We start from the raw sequence: 21,384 nt of genomic DNA, 5'->3' as shown, positions 1-21,384 counted from the left end.
TTAAGATGCATTGGCATTTACTCGATCTAATCTGTGAAACGGGGGTGAATAAACAAAACATGAACCGTATATTTCGGATTTCAAATGTTTGACTTTAAGCTTTCCTGATGAAGGTAATCTAGAGAAGCGCTTCAGAGGCATGGAATTATTTAACGTGTTGTTTTCAATAACTGGATCGATACCTCTGCTGGTGAACTTTCAGTCCCCGAGAGTATTATTAGCTTAGTAGTCAGTACTTCGATACTGGCATGATTTATAACAAACCTTTCTAAAATTGTTCGTTTATAAATTTTAAAAATTAAAAAGAAACTGAGGTTTCAACACCTCAGGCAAAGTTGACCTTATATGAATTTACTATCTATTTTTTTGTATTTTTGTTATATAGCTGTTTCGGTACTTATACAACCCTCGAATTTCAAATGTTTAGCTTTGAGCGTTCCTGGAGTAGGTTAATCCAGAAAAGCGCTGCGGACGTATGAAATTATTAAACGAGTTGTTTTATTAATTTTTTTTATAAAATTCCGCCCACTTTCACTCCTTTGTTTCATAAAACGGATGACGACAGTCTATTTTCAATTAACTTTACATTTTGGAGACATATAAAAAAGAAAATGTAGTTTGATTGTCAATGAGACAACTCTCCACAAGCACCCAAATGACACAGAAATTAACATGCATAATTTAGTATATTTTTGATACTTTTATATTTTTAATTTTCACTCTTTATGACGTCTTTACACTAACACCAATTGAAGGTGTACTGATTTGCAGTTACATCTCGAAATGCAGAGTTAATATTTGAGTTGAAACTCGGTTTTAAAAAAGCTTTTGATGACTAGTATTGCAGATTTTGAAAATTAAATAACAAAAAAAAACGAACACCGAAAAACGGAAAGTTCTTAATGAAGTGGCAAAATCAAAATCTTAAAAATATCAATTGAATAGACAAATATTGATAATGATAATAACAATAACAATAATGATATATGAATATTTTTTTTAATATTGTATAGCTTTGTTCATTTCGCTATAAGAGATAAGTTACAAAAGGTTATCTGACTAAAATAAAGAGAATACTGAAATGTAGGTGTGAATACATAAATTGTGTATTCTAAAGTTCCTGCTAACATACGGATCTACGAGGAGAGCTTTATAGAACCAAGTACTCAAATCCCATAAATATCTGGGTTCCTCTTATACCCTAAATATCGAAATCAAACATAAGACAATAACTTTGTTTTTGTTTAGAACATAAGAAGTATAAAAGGCACGCTGCATTTTGCGCCTGTTCCAAGTCAGGTGCCTCTTGTCTTTGTAAGTCTTGTATGATTTTTATACGACCGCAAAATTTGAAAAAAATTTCGTCGTATATTGCTATCACGTTGGCGTCGTCGTCGTCGTCGTCGTCATCGTCGTCGTCGTCGTCGTCATCGTCGTCGTCGTCCGAATACTTTTAGTTTTCGCACTCTAACTTTGATAAAAGTGAATAGAAATCTATGAAATTTTAACACAAGGTTAAGGACGACAAAAGAAAGGTTGGGATTGATTTTGGGCATTTTGGTTTCAACAGTTTAGGAATTAGGGGCCAAAAAAGGGCCCAAATAAGCATTATTCTTGGTTTTCGTACAATAACTTTAGTTTAAGTTAATAGAAATCAATGAAATATAAACACTAGGTTTATGACCATAAAAGGAAGGTTGGTATTGATTTTGGGAGTTTTGGTACTAACAGTTAAGGAATAAGGGGCCCAAAGGGTCCAAAATTAAACTTTGTTTGATTTTCATCAAAAATTGAATAATTGGGGTTCTTTAATATGCCGAATCTAACTGTGTATGTAGATTCTTAATTTTTGGTCCCGTTTTCAAATTGGTCTACATTAAGGTCCAAAGGGTCCAAAATTAAACTTAGTTTGATGTTGACAAAAAATGAATCGGTTGGGTTCTTTGATATGCTGAATCTAAAAATGTACTTAGATTCTTGATTATTGGCCCAGTTTTCAAGTTGGTCCAAATCGGGGTCCAAAATTTAACTTTGTTTGATTTCACGAAAAATTGAATAAATGGGGTTCTTTGATATGTCAAATCTAACTGTGTATGTAGATTTTTCATTTTTGGTCCTGTTTTCAAATTGGTCTACATTAAAGTCCAAAGGGTCTGTAATTAAACTTAGTTTGATTTTAACAAAAATTGAAATCTTGGGGTTCTTTGATATGCTGAATCCAAACATGTACTTAGATTTTTGATTATGGGCCCAGTTTTCAAGTTGGTCCAAATCAGGATCTAAAATTATTATATTAAGTATTGTGCAATAGCAAGTCTTTTCAATTGCACAGTATTGCGCAATGGCAAGAAATATCTAATTGCACAATATTGTGAAATAGCAAATTTTTTTTTTAATTAGAGTTATCTTTCTTTGTCCAGAATAGTAAGCAAGAAATATCTAATTGCACAATATTGTGCAATTGCAAGAATTTTTTTAATTGGAGTTATCTTTCTTTGTCTAGAATCAACTTAAATCTTTGTTATATACAATTTACAATGTATATTCACTTTTTACTACCAACTGATAAATTAAAATATCTTTACCATCCAGTGATAACAAGCAGTTTTTTTACATCTTAATATTTAATATTCAACAGCATAGTGAATTGCTCTAAGAGAAAACAAAAATTTTAAGTTCATTAGAACACATTCATTCTGTATCAGAAATCTATGCTGTATCAACGATTTAATCACAATCCAAATTTAGAGCTGTATCCAGCTTGAATGTTGTGTCCATACTTGCCCCAACCGTTAAGGGTTCAACCTCTGCGGTCGTATAAAGCTACGCCTTGTGGAGCATCTGGTTAATTTTGGTTTGTGTATTTATTTTGAAATACACATTTTTGTTTGGGAACAAACAAAAAACCTCTGGGTGCGGGCTTTTCTCGCTGTATTGAAGACCCATTGATGGACTTCGTCTTTTTCATGTTCTTTGGTCGAGCTGTTGTCTCTCTGACAGATTCCCCATTTCCAATCTGAACTATTAATTAAAAATGTGCTCCAATTTCGGCATAAAAGGATAACAATCGTTTGATAAGTTATGTGTATCAATTTGTACTGTGATAATAATAGTCTTTTATTCAAAAGCAATATACCTTATAAAAGTTAAAAAGACAAATATGATAGCATGCATAAAAGTTGAATAGGCAACATCAGTCAATTTTAAACAAAAAATAACAATATCAAGGATCTGCTGACTTTTCAAAATAATAACTGTTGTGAGCACTTAGTACTAAATACATAGAACGAATGTTCGAGTCATCATATCGGTCAATTTTTATGATGAATAAATCACAAATACAAATACGGAAAAAGTAACTATCACATTTACTAAAAGTAAAATATTCCAACCACAGTTAAGTTTTTTGTCAACGTCAAGCCATGTGATAAAGCCATCGTGTCTTGTATCCTGAGCTGGTGTGAAAGTCTTCTTCTGATATTTCTGCTGGATATATCTCACCGGACTAAAAATTATTCTTACTATACACGAAGGTCTACCTTCAAAACATCGGGTTTGTAAATAAATACTTATTGCAACTACTAAAATTGTCATCCCGCTAACCAAAATTTGCAAACTGATTAGAAATGTGAGGTACGATATCGTCAATGATGAGGAAGGCATGTTTTGACCTATCAAGGTAAGAAACACAATCATTGTCAAAAACTGTGACACAAAGAATCCAAGTTTTTCGCCACATTCTGTTGGAATGACAATAACCAACAAATTAATTGCCATTAGAATAACAAATGGAAATACTGTTGTAATCAAATGGTAAGCCGATCGTCTTTTCAAAACTAAAGTATAATCAATACCTGAATAATCGGACGAATTTTTCGCATAACTGACTTTGTACTGGAATGAATTTGCTGATAAATTGAGAATGTCCCATTCACCATTTGCAACAAAGTGGACATCCGATATTTCTATTCCTGACCCAATCGAGATTAAAACAATGCTTGTGTTATCATGATACCAGGCTACCATTCGGATTTCGCATGTCTGTGTACCAAAAGGATATTTTGAAACATCGACCGCACATGAAGTTTGCAATTCTTTTGCTGGAAACCATGTCATGTAACCGTTTGATCTACATCATTTACAATATAGGTTTCGGGAACCCATACATCACTGGCTTTAACTGTCAGTCTTGATATGTTCCTATAGTCGATGTTATGGTCCCATCTGAATATTTCATCTTTCCATGAAAAGTACCAGAAAACTGAAGCCGTTAAAACTTGTGATTTATCCTCAAGTCCTTGTAGTGCCATCACGTATAGTTTTACATTTACAATTAATGGGTTATTAGAGTCCAGAATTGGAAGTAGTTCATGGTTGTGATATCTAGACAAATTCTGTCTTAGCAATCGCTTCTTTTCGTAGATGTTCGAACTACAACAATTAACAGCGACCAAAACAACAAGGAAAGTTAAAGAACACATTTAAATATTTTAAATAGAACAATAGCGGAAACACACTTCTCACCGCTTATTTGACAGTGTGGGATGTTTGTTCCTAGATGCTGTCTTTTTATGTCTATATCATATGTCTGTTATATTGATCACGTCTCGAGTCGTTTATGGTAGACATCCTTTTACTAAAAGTTCTGATGACTTTTTTTATATAGATACTGCAGAGGATGGTCACACTTTGATGAAAATAAATAATCTATGTATTACATTGTTTGTCTAGCAGATGAAGCGGTTTTTATCCATATATGTACTCTTTTGATTGCATCAACTTTTTAATTTCGAGTTAAATAATGTTATTACTCTAGAGTGTTTTATGTTATAGAGGCAAAAGTCTGGGTTCTATCACTGCCAAATCACACCTGTTTAAGGTAGATCATAAGTATGTACTTTTTTAGATAGAATTTTCTTTTACTTTACCAAAAGGATGATTTTGCTATGCTTTTTTCAAAAATGTACTGAAAAGTATGGGTCACCTTGTTATTTTCCAAGCTATGAATTATTGAAAATTGCCTAAATTTGTTCACGGAAAAAACACATTTGTGTGCATGAAAAAAATTCTATGAGATAGAATTTTAAAAAAAGTTGTAAGAAGATATTGAAATATGTTTTAAGAAAATAAAAATAAAAATTGGTGTCACCAAACTTGTTTTTTGCTACAAGTTAACATTAAAAATCTCCCTATCAATCCAGTATATAGTTTTTAATAAAAGATTTATCTCCCCTCAAATGGTATATAATAAAATAATTATAAAAAAAAAAATTGATATCTGTTAAAATATTTTCAATAATACAATAATTTACCATTTTTTTATATAAATATCTTATCTTTAAATTGCAAATCAGTTACAAATTTGCAGATTTGGGCAAATAACTAGACCGATATTGTACTGAGATTGATAAAATACTAGTTGTGATTATATTAATATAATAATAAGGTTAAAGTACCTTTACCTCAAACATGTAATTGTGTGTAGATTCTTACACAAGTCAGTTAAAAGCACTGTTGAGTTTTAGTTGTAAATCCAAAGTGAATTCAGCTTACAAATGAATCTAGTTTACTTTTTATCAAATTACAATTCCAATTTATGCAAACTGGATATTTCAAGCACATATAAACATTCAATTTGGTTTATAATGCGGATGCATCAATTTCATCTTTCATATCGTCATATTTTGTTTTTTGGATGCTTTCAATTGTTCCCATGCTCGTTAATGAAGCTGGGTTTGTTTACAAGGTAGATATGGTATAGAGAAATTGAAAGTTCATGTAAAGTGTAACCCTGTGTTTTGCAACATTTAAGAAGGTTTTGCAGTATTGCACAAGCTTCGTTCTTATATACTGATAAATATTTTAGTCTCATAAAACATCTCAAGTTGTAAAGATTTCATAACGTTAATGCAAACAATCCAAATATTCTTCCAGGAAAACTTCGTTTTGAAAAATTTCTTGTTTGCAGACATTTTTATGAAAACCTGACATCCTTTATGAAATGTTTGGTTATGTCAAATCATCAAAGATATAAGAATTCACACCTGTTCTCCGTTTCGTCTACAAATGACTCATGAGTGACGCTAAAAAAAATGCAAATAAGACCAAAATACGAATTCGAAAAGGCGGAATACAGCTGAGATTATCTTTTCCTGCGGAGATAACCCTGCGTATTTTGAAAATTTCAAGGTTTATTAAAAAAAAACTCAAACTAGGGTTCAGAATACCTTATAGATGATAACCACATTAAAAAGGATTTGTTTTGCGGAAGAAAAAGTTAATGATTAGCTAATGCACTTATATTCAGGATAATAATTGGCATTTGAGTTATCATGGATATTTATTCTGGGTTCAAATCTAATGGGTCTTTTTAATTCGGATGTTAAACTTCCTACTCTGAGTGGTGTGACTCGGGCAGATTCATTTATAGTTTTCAAAATCCCACCGTATTCCAAGTATTTACATAAATTGAACAAAATGAAAAGAATTTATTAGGAGGTCACAAAACACATAAGGAAGTCAATCACATACTATAAGTAAATATAATTCAAGTTTGTCGATGATCTAAACAAGTGCTTGTCGAGAACTGCGATAGACCAAATTTAGGAATAAACCATTTTAAATCTTTTGCACGAACTGACATTTTGTTTATTCACAGTTTGAATAGTGATTAAATATTTGTGAGATAACATGTATAAGATAGGTGAGTCTCAATGTGAAAAACTCGACTGTATCAAGGCTAACAGTTCATGTGATCAATAAACATAAGAAACATACTTCCTAGCTTTGGAATTGAATAAATGATAATAAAACTAATACAGAATAAATTTCGCAATCATCTATAACTGAATTTTGTTTTCCACAAACAAATTAATTTCAAAAATACCTTCCCGAAGTCAGGAACTTTGTCAACCGTTGGTTTAAATTTTCTATATATTTTGTGTCTTTCAAAAGTTGCGGACCCCATGGGGTATCTTGGTAGTCCCTAATAAGTTTTTTAAGTTTTTACCCTGTTTTTCGACAAAGGAAAATCAACATGTGTTACTCACATATTTGTTTTAAAGAATGGGTGCATGGTACACATTTAAAAATACGCTCAAATTCTAAAGAAAAAACGATAGTTGATTAAATAAAAAATAACGCAAGATCATATAATTCGATTTTTCACGAAACCTCACACGACGGAGTTTATATTGAAAATTGCAATGTCTATATTACACAAGTTCAAATTGCAAACAAAGCCCTTTAATTAATTTCTGAAATTTGTTTTCGAGGGAAATCGATTTCTAGTAATAAGCCACACGATTCTGTTGATAACTGCTTTTTATACAACTAGTTCTCCGGTACGAAAATTCATTTCACCTTCTCAAGATAACCGTGAGTATTCTTTTCATCATTTGAACAAATCTATGTCGCCAAAAAAGCTTATAGGTTGCACTTTGTAAATACAGCTGTTCCTCAAACCACACTTCTTTTGGGGAGATTTAGAATATTCATAGACGATTAATTTTGTTAAAATACTGGTTCCCAGTTTTGATCTGTAGGTTGCATCTCTTAGCAACAAAACTTGGGAATGTTACCAGTAAATAAGCATGTAAATATTGTTTATATTGAAATATGTGGTAACCCTACAGTCGAAGTAGGGGTAGTTAAGAAATTTAGTGTTAGTTTAAACTCTTAGAAGTTCGGGGGATGTAAACGTTGAAAATATGCCGCACAGCCCCATATTTTGGCCTTTGAAAAAAATAGTAGTGCAAATGAACTTTCCATTCTAGGATATGATTATTTTTCAAAATTTCTTAGTAAAAGTGGTACAGTTTTAGTCGTAAAGGGATTTCCAATGGAAAAATGCATTGACAATATTTACAGAAATGCAACCTAAAGTACAAATTCAAATGTTGACATCATCAACTATTTCATCAAAATATAATTTCCCTTGTGTTATTCTCTATAACATATGCAAATGTCCAGGAACATCATTGGTAATTTCATCAAAGTGATAACTCTTTATCATCGCAATCAAAATAAACATAGTTTCATATAACGATGCATTGGTATTTAAAAAAAAACAAGTCTATCCACGGGTGTAAATAAATGAAACGAAACCTGTATATGTGAATACATTTGACATTTCGGTACATGATATCTCAAACAAACGTACTACAATTTGTCAATATATCTTGATTGAATATGGTTATGCTTTTATAACATTTTCTATGATGACTTCTTTACACTCAATCCAGTTGAAGATATACTGATTCATGTGATTGACATTTTGATCTCGAAGCGTATATAGAAAGTTTATATACGAACCGAAATTTGGCTATGTCGAAAGCGTAAGTCGTGATTGGCATGTCGTGACATGATATTGGTAAAAAAAAACATCTGGTACTAGGAAATAGAACTTCCTTTCATTCACTGTTGCCAATAATTTTAACTTATTTCTTTAGAAGTTATGAAATATTCTTAGAGATAATATATTCTAAAAGAATAAAGTATTTGCTTTTTTTAAGATACAACAGATGTAAAAAGTAAAATCACAAAAATATTGAGCTCCGAGGGTAATTCAAACGGAAAGCTCCCAATCAAATGGCAAAATCAAAAACTCAAACACATCAAACGAACCATATTCCTGACTAGGTACAACAATAAAGACACGGGTGAAGTGCGAAAGTGTCTCTCCATAGTCAAAATAAAGATTAAAATGAAAGTCGGTAAGTACAATGCTAGATTATATTAAATAATTACCGTTTCAAATAAAAGTAAAAGGACATTTCAATTAAATGGAGAAAACGAAAATGTCAATAAAAGATTTATTTTTATATAGGTCCAATCGATACAAGACTTTAAAGCTTTAAAGCTAAAATTCAGCTCTCTGTAGTAAACTATGGAATTTGTTGCCAAAATAACAACTGCTTCACCGAACTCAAAATGAATTTTGTTAAATGTATGTAAAATGTAAACCGCATCAAGATTTTTAAATTAAAGAAAGTGTCTTTTGAACTTTTGATATTTATGATAATAGTCGAATTATACTTCTTTATGATAAGCATGTAATGTATAATCTACTAAGGTTCGTATCTTTGTACTCATGTGTATTATCGTCTACTTAAGAGAGTGTCTGCAATACGTACATCTCATATTCATTGAATGCAAAGTTTCGTGGGTTTTTTTTGTCCGTGTATTGCTCTTTCAATAAGAACATGAAAATGCAATGTTTTCTGGAATGTGGTAATAAAATAAAACTAAAACATATATATATATATAACATGATGTATTTTAAATGATTGCTTTATCTCTAGTATGACATTTTTTTCTATTATAAAATTGAGAATGGAAATTGGGAATGTATCAAAGAGACAACAACCAGGCCATAGAAAAAACCACAACATAAGGTCACCAACAGGTCTTCCATGTAACGAGAAATTCCCGCACCCGGAGGCGTCCTTCAGCTGACCCCTAAACAAATATATAGTTCAGTGATAATGAACGCCATACTAATTTCCATGACGTTGTCAGTTTGTTTTAGATTTACGAGTTTGACTGACCCTTTGGTATCTTTCGTCCCTCTTCCAAATTGTACACAAGAAACTAAAATTAAGATAATACAAGACGAACAAAGACCAGAGGCTCCTGACTTGGGACAATGCGGCGGGGTTAAACATGTTAATGAGATCTCAACCCTCCCCCTATACATCTAGGCAATGTAGAAAAGTAAACGCATAACAGTACGTACATTTAAAATTCAATTCAAGGGAAGTCCGAGTCTGATGTCAGAAGATGTAACCAAAGAAAATAAACAAAATGACAATTATTCATAAATAACAACAGACTACTAGCAGTTAACTGACATGCCAGCTCCAGACTTCAATAAAACTGATTGAAAAATTATGTCTGTTTGTTCACATACCCATGAAAATATAATGAAATTTGATGCGACTGTCATACACGTGAGAGGTTTAGCGTAATAACACCAGGTTCTATCCACAATTTTCAACATTTGATAATGTATGTACCAAGTCATTAATATGACAGTTGTTGTCCATTCATTTTATGTGTTTTATCATATGCCATTTGATTAGGGTCTTTCCGTTTGCATTTTCCTCGGAGTTCAGTATAATTTGTGATTTTTCTTTTTACATTTGGTAATATTTTCAATAAGGTGCTAAATACTTTCAGAAAATTATATTGTTCTATGAGACTAGCTAAACGCATCGATACTCATTTCCCCTAAATATATGAACTCTTCTGAAAACCTATCAAATCAGATATAAGACAATAATGGAACATCAATCTCTTTAATGCAAGGGAAATCAAAAGAATAACGGCATGGCTATTTATATTTATAAAATATTCCAGAACTTCTCCGATTGTAGACTACAAAGACAACATTTGTTAAATATGTTTTTTAGACATTTTCTTTCATGAAGATCAGTTAGATAAATAAATTATAGACCAATATATTATTACAAAAAAATATGTTAATAATAGTGATAAAAGCTCATTAAAAGAACAAACGTATACGTCGTCATATGTTTTCCCATGCTAAATAATCACAAATACAAATACGAAGACACTAACGATCACATTCAGAAAAAGTAAAATATTCAAACCACCATTAATTTTTTGGTCAATGTCAAGCCATGTGACGATGTCTTCGTGTCTTGAATCATGCGCATTAATGCAACACTTCTTACTATCATTCTGCAAAAAATGCCTAATCGGACTAAACATGATTCTAACTAAACATGAAGGTTTATCTTCTATGTTTCGGGTTTTACAATCAATACTTATTGCAACTATTAAAATTGTAATTCCGCTTATCAAAATTTGCAAACTGATGAGAAATGTGAGGTACGATATCGTCAGTGACGAGGAGGGCATGTTTTGGGCTATCAATGTAAGAAACACAATCATTGTCAAAAACTGTGACATACAGAATCCAAGTTTTTCGCCACAGTCTGTAGGAATAACGATAACCAACAAATTAATTGCCATTAGAATAACAAAAGGAAACATTATTGTAATTGAATAGAATGCATATCGTCTTTTCAAAATTAAAGTATAACCCATACATGAATAAGCGGACGCATTGTCTGCATAATCCCTGTTCTGGTAAGGATAGGCTGATAAATTAAGAATATCCCATTCTCCATTTTCAACAAAATGTACTCCTGATAAATCTATTCCTGATCCAATTGTGTGTAGAAAAAAGCTTTTGTTGTCATGATACCAGGACTCCATTATAATGCTACATGCCTGTGTATCAAACGGATATTTTGAAACATCAACTGAACATGATGTTTGCAATTCTTTTGCTGGAAACCATGTCACGTAACCGTTTGATTTGACAATCACATACTCTTTATTATCTCCATTACTTCTTATGGGCATGTCCTTTATAGAATTGACAATATATATTTCGGGAACCCATACATCACTGGCTTTTACTGTCAGTCTTGATATGTTCTTATACTCCAAGTAATGATCCCATCTGAATATTTCATCTTTCCATGTAAAGTTCCAGAAAACGGACGCCGTCAGAACTTGTGATTTATCTTCAAGTCCTTGTAGCGCCATTACGTAAAGTTTTACATTTACCTGCAATGGGTGATGAGAGTCCAGAATCGGAAGCATTTCAGGTTTGTAATTTTCAGACAAGTTCTGTCTTAGTAATCGCTCTCTTTTGTAATTCCCATTACAACCAATAACAGTTACCAAAATAACAAACCATGGTATAGCAAACATTTTGTTACTAGTTCTGAGTAGTACAATACCGAACGGACACTGTTCTGCATTATGTTGGATTATCTCGAAATTGATTGTCTGGGGGTGATTTTTCCATTTATTATCATTTCGATAGAATCAACATCATCATTTTATGTTTGTATATTTCCCTTGTGTTTTCTATGCAATGGAGGTAAATATAAGACTTCTTTCATTTCACAATCATATAATTTCGACGATGCGTCGATATTTACCAAGAATGATAAATAAACGTGACAAATGAATTATTTACATAACAATCTGTAAATGTCTTTTTGTGAGATGCCCTTGTGGATTCATTTATCGATGAATTTCAATTGCTTTTATGATTACATAATTTGAAACTGTTTCCACGACTATATACTTTGATAAGTAACGGTAGGAACAGCGATATTATATTTGCGATAGAGTATTTTCCAGTTTTCATTATACCTACATATTGATTTTGTCAAATATCAGCTGTGATTGTCAATATGAAGCTTTTTGTTAAGTCAGTTTTTCGAACGAGTTAAAAAAAAGTCTCCAAAATGTATCAATTGATATCCTTTTCTTTGTTGCTTCAAACTTCTTTTTTTTACCATTTGTTAATAGATACTTCGAATACCGGTACCTTATCTAATCCTCGTTAACATCAGAAGAAAACATATATTATGTTTAATATTGTTAGTACGTAGATTTTCGTTTTTCCGGAAATAATTTATTTCTTCCCCTAAACGACTTTTTATAATAGTTTGCTTTGTTTGCAAAATTGCTAGATAACACGTGTTGTAAGTTAAGCAAGTTAAGCGAAGTAAGTAAATGGATATCAGCAACCGCATCTTTATTTTGATATATATGATTAGACTCAACTTGGATCCTTTGGACCATTATTTCTTTGAAAAATTCACTACTTAATAATAGAAAAAGGACATTAACCAGCTTTTTTTCTGTTTAGGAACTAAAGAGTTTTGGAGTTATGTTTATGTATTCCAAATTGCATGATCTGAAGCAATTATAGGGAAGATATAATACCCTCATATCTCTTTCTTTCATATACCTTTTTTTAAGGAAGAAAAGCCATACACAAACAAAATGAGGTCTCCTCATTCAAAAAAGTGTTTTTAACACTACCAATATCAGGCCTTAACAAATACTTTACTGAAAGTTACCAATTAATTTAAACAAATATGATATTAAAATTTCTAACTGGTGGTTCGAGTCCTTTCTAAAGCGAAACATATTGTGATGCATGTCGGGTCACATGATGACGTGGGTAGAAGTGTTATTTAAAGCTAAAACTGCTTAATTTTCTTTGTTATATCTTTACATTTACGAGACATATCTTTTCAAAGGGCAACTTCTGGAAAAAAAACATTTTATAACAAGGCGGAGATTGTTTTGTCGGGAAACTTTCTGCCGAAGACATCACTTATGAAATGTCCTCACAAACTCCTCTTCAAATAAAATTGAGAATGGAAATTGGGAATGTGTCAAAGAGACAACAACCCGACCATAGAAAAAAACAACAGCAGGCGGTCACCAATGGGTCTTCAAATGTAGCGAGAAATTCCGCACCCGGAGGCGTCCTTCAGCTGGCCCCTAAAAAAATATATACTAGTTCAGTGATAATGAACGCCATACTAATTTCCAAATTGTACACCAGAAACTAGAATTAAAATGATACAAGACTAACAAAGGCCAGAGGCTCCTGACTTGGGACAGGCGCAAAAATGCGGCGGGGTTAAACATGTTTGTGAGTCCCAATCCTCCCCTGTACATCTAGCCAATGTAGAAAAGTAAACACATAACAATACGTACATCAAAATTCAGTTCATGAGAAGTCCGAGTCTGTTGTTAGAAGATGTAACCAAAGAAAATGAACAAAATGACAATAATACATAAATAACAACAGACTACTAGCAGTTAACTAACATGCCAGCTCCAGACTTCAATTAAAATGACTGAAATACTATGTTTTCATCATATAACATCAGGCACAATCCCTCCCGTTAGGGGTTTAGTATCATACCATTATAACATATATGAGAAGAACATAACTCGTGTCATGCCAACAACTGATTTTGAATAAATATGTTTAGTTCCGATGCAAAGACCCTTTAAGTGAATCAATATTAACGTCAACATATGCAATCTTTAATGACCTGACAACAGTATCGTAACTATATCCCTTCGTTATAAGTCTATTCAAAGGTTTAGTTAGTTTATGAGGTGAATACTGACACTTTTGTGCTTTATAAAGAATATTTCCATAAAAAATTGGATGTGAAATACCTGAACATATAAGAAGTCTCAGGTTGAGCTATATTTACGAATGATGTCATCATACCGATGATAAAATTTAGTAAATGTTTTGACGAGTTTGTGATATCGAAAACCCTGGTGTAATAATTTTTCAGTAATACACAAATTTCTCTCGTTAAAATCTAAAACATTGTTACATACACGAGCGCATCGTACAAGTTGGGAAATATGAACACCGTAAGATGGTGACAAGGGAACGTCACCATCTAAAAATGGATAATTAACGATACATGAAATGAAAAATCATCTCTGTTATCATAAATTTTAGTATTCAGCTTTCGTTAGTGATATAGATATCAAGATCGAGGAAAGGGAAGTGGTCATTGTTTTGATTAGCTTTATTTAAAGTAAGTTCAACCGGATAAATTTCTTAAGAATACATACTGAAGTCGTCATTATTGAGAGCCAAAATATCATCCAAATATCTAAAAGTATTATTAAATTTGTCTATCAGATGTTGATTCGATGGGTCTTTGCTTATTTTTGTCATCAATTTTAACTCATAGTAATGCAAAAATAGGTCCGCAATAAGTGGTGCACAGTTAGTCCCCATTGGAATTCCTATAACCTGACGATATACGGAATCCTAAAAGCGAACAAAAATGTTATCTAGTAAAGATTACAGGGCATATATAGTATCAAAGCATGTCCAATTGACATAGTTTTTTTAGTTTATTGCTACTAAAAATGGCACAAAAGAGTTTGAACATATATATTCACATTCTGACTTTTTAAATGCCCATTTACTTAGGTGTGTCCATTTTTTCTGAATGAGAATGTGAGGCAATGTGGTATACAGGGTAGAAAAATCAAAACTTTGAACAGATTCAAAATCACCGTTATAAACATGCATTTTATCAAGTACTTCCGAAGAGTTCTTGACACTCCAAAAGTAATTAATTTCACTGTTTCGGAGGCCTTGTTTGAACAATTTATTATCAGGTTTTTGATTGTATCAAGTGTGTTGGTAGTAGAATAGACAATTTAGTAGTGGAGCAATGACTTGAAGACGAAATAAATCTTTATTTGTAAGGTGTTATGTGTAGCTTCGGAAGCCAAAACATAGTTGGGACTTTCATTGTATTTGGTTTTGCTTGTAAAGCGGTAGCTAAAAGTTTATGTTTTTTACAGATGTCGTTTCCTGAAAATGGAGTCAGTTGGAATGTTGGGGAATTGGTGATTTCTTTTTTCAGAACCTCAATGTAAAATTTACGTCAAATAATAATAATAGTATTAGCAGCTTTATCGGCCGAGACAAAAACAAATTCCTTGGCTAGTTCTTTTAGTTTATGTTTGATACGAGAAATAGGTTTATTGTGGTAATTTTTTATAGTAAAATGTTCTTTAAAATGTTGAATACGTATATCAACTATCTTCATTACTGAATTACAAAAAGAGTCCAAAGATTTTTTTTGTCAGCTTATTCACGTTTTCTCCATTTCATACAGTAAGTATGGAGTGAGTCGTGAATGATATTACGACACTCATTCCAATTAATAATTGACGGGGGACGATATTTAAGTCCGTTACGGAGGAATGATTTTAACTCTCTGTCTTGAACGATGTTAAGATCTCCTGTTATAACATGGGAAATGGGCCCATACATATATTCAGAATTACTACAATTACATGAAGTAGGTGTATTTTCACTGATATTAACATCTTCACACAATTGACTATAATTAAACACAAATTTCCGGGTAGACTTCTTGTAAATATAACAAATAAGAGGTAGCTCAGTATTGTCAAAATATCCAGGAATTTGTTCTTTAACAAAATGATCGTTAAATATACCTGCAATATTTACAAAATTAAAACCTTTATTGACATACTTTATTTTAATAAATGTTTTTTATGATCTTCAGGGCGATCAATTTTGGGAAATAGTTTAGAATAACAATATGCCATAATAATTTGAACACTTTCATACTTAGGACTGCTATATGAAATTGTGTTGCAAAAGTTCGTTTAATATCTTTTGGAATTTATTGAACATTCATGTTCTTTTAGTATGGCGTTCATTATCACTGAACTAGTATATATTTGTTAAGGGGACAGCTGACGGACGCCTCTGGGTGCGGGAATTTCTCGTTACATTGAAGATGATGACTTTTTGCTGTTTCTACGGTCGGGTTATTGTCTCTTTGATACATTCCTCATTTCCATTATCAATTTTATGATATATTTCGTTTTGTTTTCTTGATGATTTACAAATATAATTCACAAGTGGATTCTGATAGACACAGAACTTTATCAAAACAAATACACTCAAAAACTTTTTAAATTTTCTTGAAGATCAAAAGAAAAGGAATGGGTATTATAAGACCCCTTTTACACTTGCAACAAAATTGAATCGATCTTAAAAAGACTAGTTCACAATTACATTGCACAGGCAAGATCGATCGAGATCGATCTTATTTAATCCTGCGTTCACACTACAACATAAAAAGAACCGTTCTGAATTTTATTTTCATATTTAAATATACCATTTACCTGAAAAAAGATCAATCCTGATCGATCTAAGCGTTTAAACCACAAACCAGATCGATTCAAATATGACCAATCTTTTTAAAACCACCTCTAGAGGTTGACTTTGTAAGTCCGATTGAAGCTCGATTTTACCCGTTTACACTGGGCCAAAGATCGATCTTTTTTGTCAGTGTAAACGGGGTCTAACTTTAAGATTAAGCTTGAATTGTAGGGAAATTTCGGCATTTTTAAAAATGAAAAAAAGACGCACAATTCTACAGTTTTATTTTTCGTGAAGTCACATACATAGGAGTTTATATTGGAAATTGCAATATCGATTTTAAACAAGTGATAGCTGCAACAAAGGAATAGAGAAAAATTTTGACATTTTCTCTAGGGAAATCTATTCTCTCGAATAAAAAAAATACGATTCTTCTGATAATTCTAAATTTTACAAAAGCCGAACATAACCCTTTCCGAATTATCAATAATAAGCACATAAGGAGAGTTCTTTTTTATAAATTGATAAAATGTTTCTCAGCCAGAAAATGTATAGAAGTATTTATTTGAATAGAATCTCCGTCAACTTTCTCATTGTTTTTTCTCTGTAACATGTGCAAATATCGTGAGACGTTCCATGCATTGTAGTGTCAGATCAAAGTGATCACCTTTAATCATCATGACGAAATAAACATATATTTATAATGAAACAATGCCATTTACAAATCAAATATATAAATCGGAGCGAAAAATGAAACCAAAACCACTATATTTTGATAAATTATCCGTCCGCTATCCTTCTTTTGAATATTATAAACTGCGTTTTATTGTAAACGACATATTTGCAATACATTTGACTTTCTGCATACACGCATATAGAGATACAGGCACATTTTGAATTGCACATGGTAACGCATTTCTCTCACTGACGTCCAAATAACTTAAAGAAACAGAAGATGATAGAATTGGAGATATAAACTAGAGAATATAAAGTGTCTCACCTTGGTCTATGTTCATATCAAACAAAGGACACTCTCCAACATTGTAGACGAGAAAAGAAAAAAATATATATTTTGTTGATCTCGTTTTATTGATCTTTTAGTCTGTTTGGTTTATCTCCATCTTCTTCAGTTTTTGGTCAAAACACAAAAACACAAATGAGAGGTAAAAAAAATGATTTAAGGGCAATCACTCCTTTAAAGGACTATATTAGTCTACTAAATTTGTTTCTGTATCGGCCAAATTTGACTTTGTAATCAATTTTTGCCTTGCTAACCATTTTTGTAATTTAAGCGTCTATTTCTCTATTATAATTTAAATCGGAATAGAACACACCCGCGAAATCGTGGGATTTAATGCGTGCTTAAAAGTATGTTAAAAGATGACATTGGCAAAAGATTTTATGACTGGAGAATTCAGGAAAAGGTATGAAAAATCATAGTAATTGTTTTGTTTAAGGGCCAGCTGCGTCCTGCCTCCGGTGCGGGATTTTCTTGCTTCGTTAAAGAGATATAGGAGGATGTGGTGTGAGTGCCAATGAGACAACTCTCCATCCAAATAACAATTTAAAAGAGTAAACCATTAAAGGTCAATGTACGGCCTCCAACACGGAGCCTTGGCTCACACCGAACAACAAGCTATAAAGGGCCCAAAATTAGAGACCCATTTTTAGCCTTCGGTTCTGTTTTATTTTTTGGTCGGGTTTTTGTCTCTTTGACACACTCCACATTTACAATCTAAATTTTGAAGATACTTGGGGACAGGACAGTGTTTCTTGTTCTTTTTTTAAATCCGTCCATTTGTTGGTTTCTATTACTTATTTTCGCATTCAGTTTTCTGTATACTATGAACCGACATAAACCATAATCTATATATGATATATTATCACATTTGATAGTAAATAGCAAATGAAGTTAAGTCATAGTATATGTATCTTCATAGTATACAGAAAAAGCGAAAATAATTGTCCTGTATTTTTTTACAGTACTAAACGGAGCCTTTCCTATGACTTTGAAGTCCGTCCGATAAGATGACAGAAATAATGTCCGGACGCCTTTATTGTCACTTTACTCCTTCCATAATAACTTTAACAAAATAATAATAATATGCGAGGATGACAAATGCGACTATGCATAGTACCAATAAGACACAAAGACATTATGATTGGTTTATTGTGGAAGGAAGAGAAGCGACACACAAACAAAATGAGGTCTCCTCATTAATAGTAAAGATAAGTCATGACGGGGGGTTGGGGAAATGTTTCTCTCTAGATAGCATAGTTATCAAAAATGAAAAAGATTATATTACTTGTAATGTATGGGGATGAACTTCTATAAGAATTTGTCTTACAGTTTTGAGGTTAATAAACAATTGGAATAGCTCGGATTCGGATTTTCTCTATTGATAACGGTTCAAAGGAAGTTAGACAACTTGCATTTTATCCCTATGTTCTCTTTTAGCCGTGTCAGCCATGTTGGTTGGTAGACGTGATGATCAGGCACGTATTTTAAACTAGACACCCTAACCATGATAATGGTGATTTAAGCTAAGTTTAGATAAATTTGTTACCAGTAGTTTTAGAGGTGAAGATTTTTGTAAAAAATTACAACAATTGTTAAGAAAAAAAATAAAATTGATTAATGTTTACATTTTATCTCTATATTATATGATAATATTCAAGATAATAACCAACAAATACAAAGTTCCCTATAATTACAAATTTTAGGGCAACAACCCGACAACGGATTGTCTGATTTGTCTGATGAACAATTTTACCCCTCGTCAGATTTGCTCTAAATGTTTCGGTTTCAGATATCATCCGAAATTCATAGTTTACCCATATGTTGTATATTTAGCCATAGTGCCATCATGATTTGCAGTCCGGGTAATCAGACCCATGTGTTCAACAAGATACTACATTGATGATAGTGGCCAAGTTTGGTAAACTTTGGTCAAGTAGTTTCAGAGGAAAAAAAGAGCGTTAAAGTTTATTATGTAAAGTAAATGTGGAAACTACAAAATTAAACATAAAGGTGTGAATATATAAAGTTAACTTAAGTTCCTTTTCTAACGTTTCGACCTACGAGCCTAGCTTTACAGAATCCTGTTCTCAATTCACATACATGTTGGATTTCCTCTTAAACCACATGTCTCGAAATCAAATACAAAACTAAAACTTAACACTAGTTCTTTTAAGAAAAATTAGTAAAAGGCATGAATGTTGAATAAAAAGGTATGCTGCGATAATGACATAGAAATACAGAATGCATATGACTAATTCTTGGGAATTAATTTTTTACCATGAAGATATAAGTCAATTATAAACAAAAATGTTGATACAAATGAGCTTTTTACTTCAGTGTTTTAACTACATCAGTAGAACAAATGTTCAATTAACATATTTATCCATTTTGCTTAATTAATCACAAATACAAATACGGACACAGTAGCGATCACATTCAGTAAAAGTAAAATATTCAAACCACAGTTCAGTTTTCTGTCAATGTCAAGCCATGTGATAAAGCCTTCGTGTCTAGAATCCTGAGCTAGTGTAAAACTTTTCTTAAAATAGTTCTGCTTGAAATATCTCAGTGGACTAAAAATTATTCCTACTACAAATGAAGGTCTATCTTCAATGCTTCGGGTTTGTAAATAGATACTTGTTGCGACTATTAAAATTGTAGTTCCACTTACCAAAATCTGCAAGCTGATGAGAAATGTGAGATAAGATATCGTCAATGACGAGGAAGGCATGTTTTGTGCTATCAACGTAAGAAAAACAATCATTGTTAAAAACTGTGACATACAGAATCCAAGCTTTTCGCCACATTCTGTTGGAATGACGATCACCAATAAATTAATTGCCATTAAAATTACAAACGGAAACGCTGTTGTAATCAAATGGTAAGAGGGCCGTCTTTTCAAAATAAGGGTATAATGTATACATGAATAAGCGGACGAATTGTCTGCAAAATCTTCCTGATACTCAAATGGATATGCTGATAAATTGAGAATGTCCCATTCTCCATTTTCAACAAAATGAATTTCCGATAATCCTATTCCTGATCCAATTGTGTTGAGAACAAAGCTTGTGTTGTCATGATACCAGGTCTCCATTCGGATTTTGCATGTCTGTGTATCGAAAGGATATTTTGTAATGTCAATTGCACATGAAGTTTGCAATTCTTTTGCTGGAAACCATGTCATATAACCGTTTGATCTGACAATCACATAATCTTTATTATATCCAGAACTTCTAATTGGCATGTCCCTTACATCGTTTACAATATATATTTCGGGAACCCATACATCGCTTACTTTAACTGTCAGTCTTGATATGTTCTTATATTCGGTGTTATTGTCCCATCTGAATATTTCATCTTTCCATGTAAAGTACCAGAAAACTGAAGCCGTTAACACTTGTGATTTATCGTCAAGCCCTTGTAACGCCATTACGTATAGTTTGGCATTTACCTGTAATGGATGATGAGAGTCGAGAATCGGAAGCAGTTCAGGGTTGTATTGTTTAGATACATTCTGTCTTAGTAATCGCTTTCTTTCGTAGTTCCCATTACAAGAACTAGCCGTTACAAAAACAACAACCACAAATATTGAAAACATTTTGTAAATAGTTTTCAGTAGTACAGTGCCGAGCACACACTTCTGACCATCATCCGTAGAGTGTTAGATTTCGAAATTTTGTCTTTGTATTAGAGGACTCTTTTATTTATAGTGTAGTAGTTTGTGGTAGATATATGTTTCCTTAATGTTAGATTCTTATGATTATTAGCATAAAGAAACCGTAATGGATCGTGATATTTTAATGAAATAAATTGTCTGCGTATTTAT

The 21,384-nt window shown here is 32.2% G+C and overlaps 2 protein-coding genes across 2 annotated transcripts; both read right to left on the bottom strand.

Annotated features, from left to right (window-relative positions):
* Positions 1-10,333: 10,333 nt before the first annotated feature.
* Positions 10,334-11,580, bottom strand: LOC134705965 (neuronal acetylcholine receptor subunit alpha-6-like). Its single transcript, XM_063564678.1, has 2 exons — positions 11,076-11,580; positions 10,334-10,377 (listed from the first exon to the last, which is right to left on the bottom strand). The coding sequence occupies exons 1-2, from the start codon at positions 11,578-11,580 to the stop codon at positions 10,334-10,336; spliced, it is 549 nt and encodes a 182-aa protein (XP_063420748.1).
* An 8,370-nt stretch (positions 11,581-19,950) lies between these two features.
* LOC134705964 (neuronal acetylcholine receptor subunit alpha-6-like) lies at positions 19,951-20,988 on the bottom strand. Its single transcript, XM_063564677.1, has one exon. The coding sequence runs from the start codon at positions 20,986-20,988 to the stop codon at positions 19,951-19,953; it is 1,038 nt and encodes a 345-aa protein (XP_063420747.1).
* Between the last annotated feature and the right edge of the window lie 396 nt (positions 20,989-21,384).

This window comes from Mytilus trossulus, chromosome 2 (genome assembly GCF_036588685.1).
Source record: "Mytilus trossulus isolate FHL-02 chromosome 2, PNRI_Mtr1.1.1.hap1, whole genome shotgun sequence".
NCBI lineage: Eukaryota > Metazoa > Mollusca > Bivalvia > Mytilida > Mytilidae > Mytilus > Mytilus trossulus.
The sequence above is the reverse complement of the archived record's forward strand: the minus strand, read 5'-3'. Positions and strand labels throughout refer to the sequence as shown.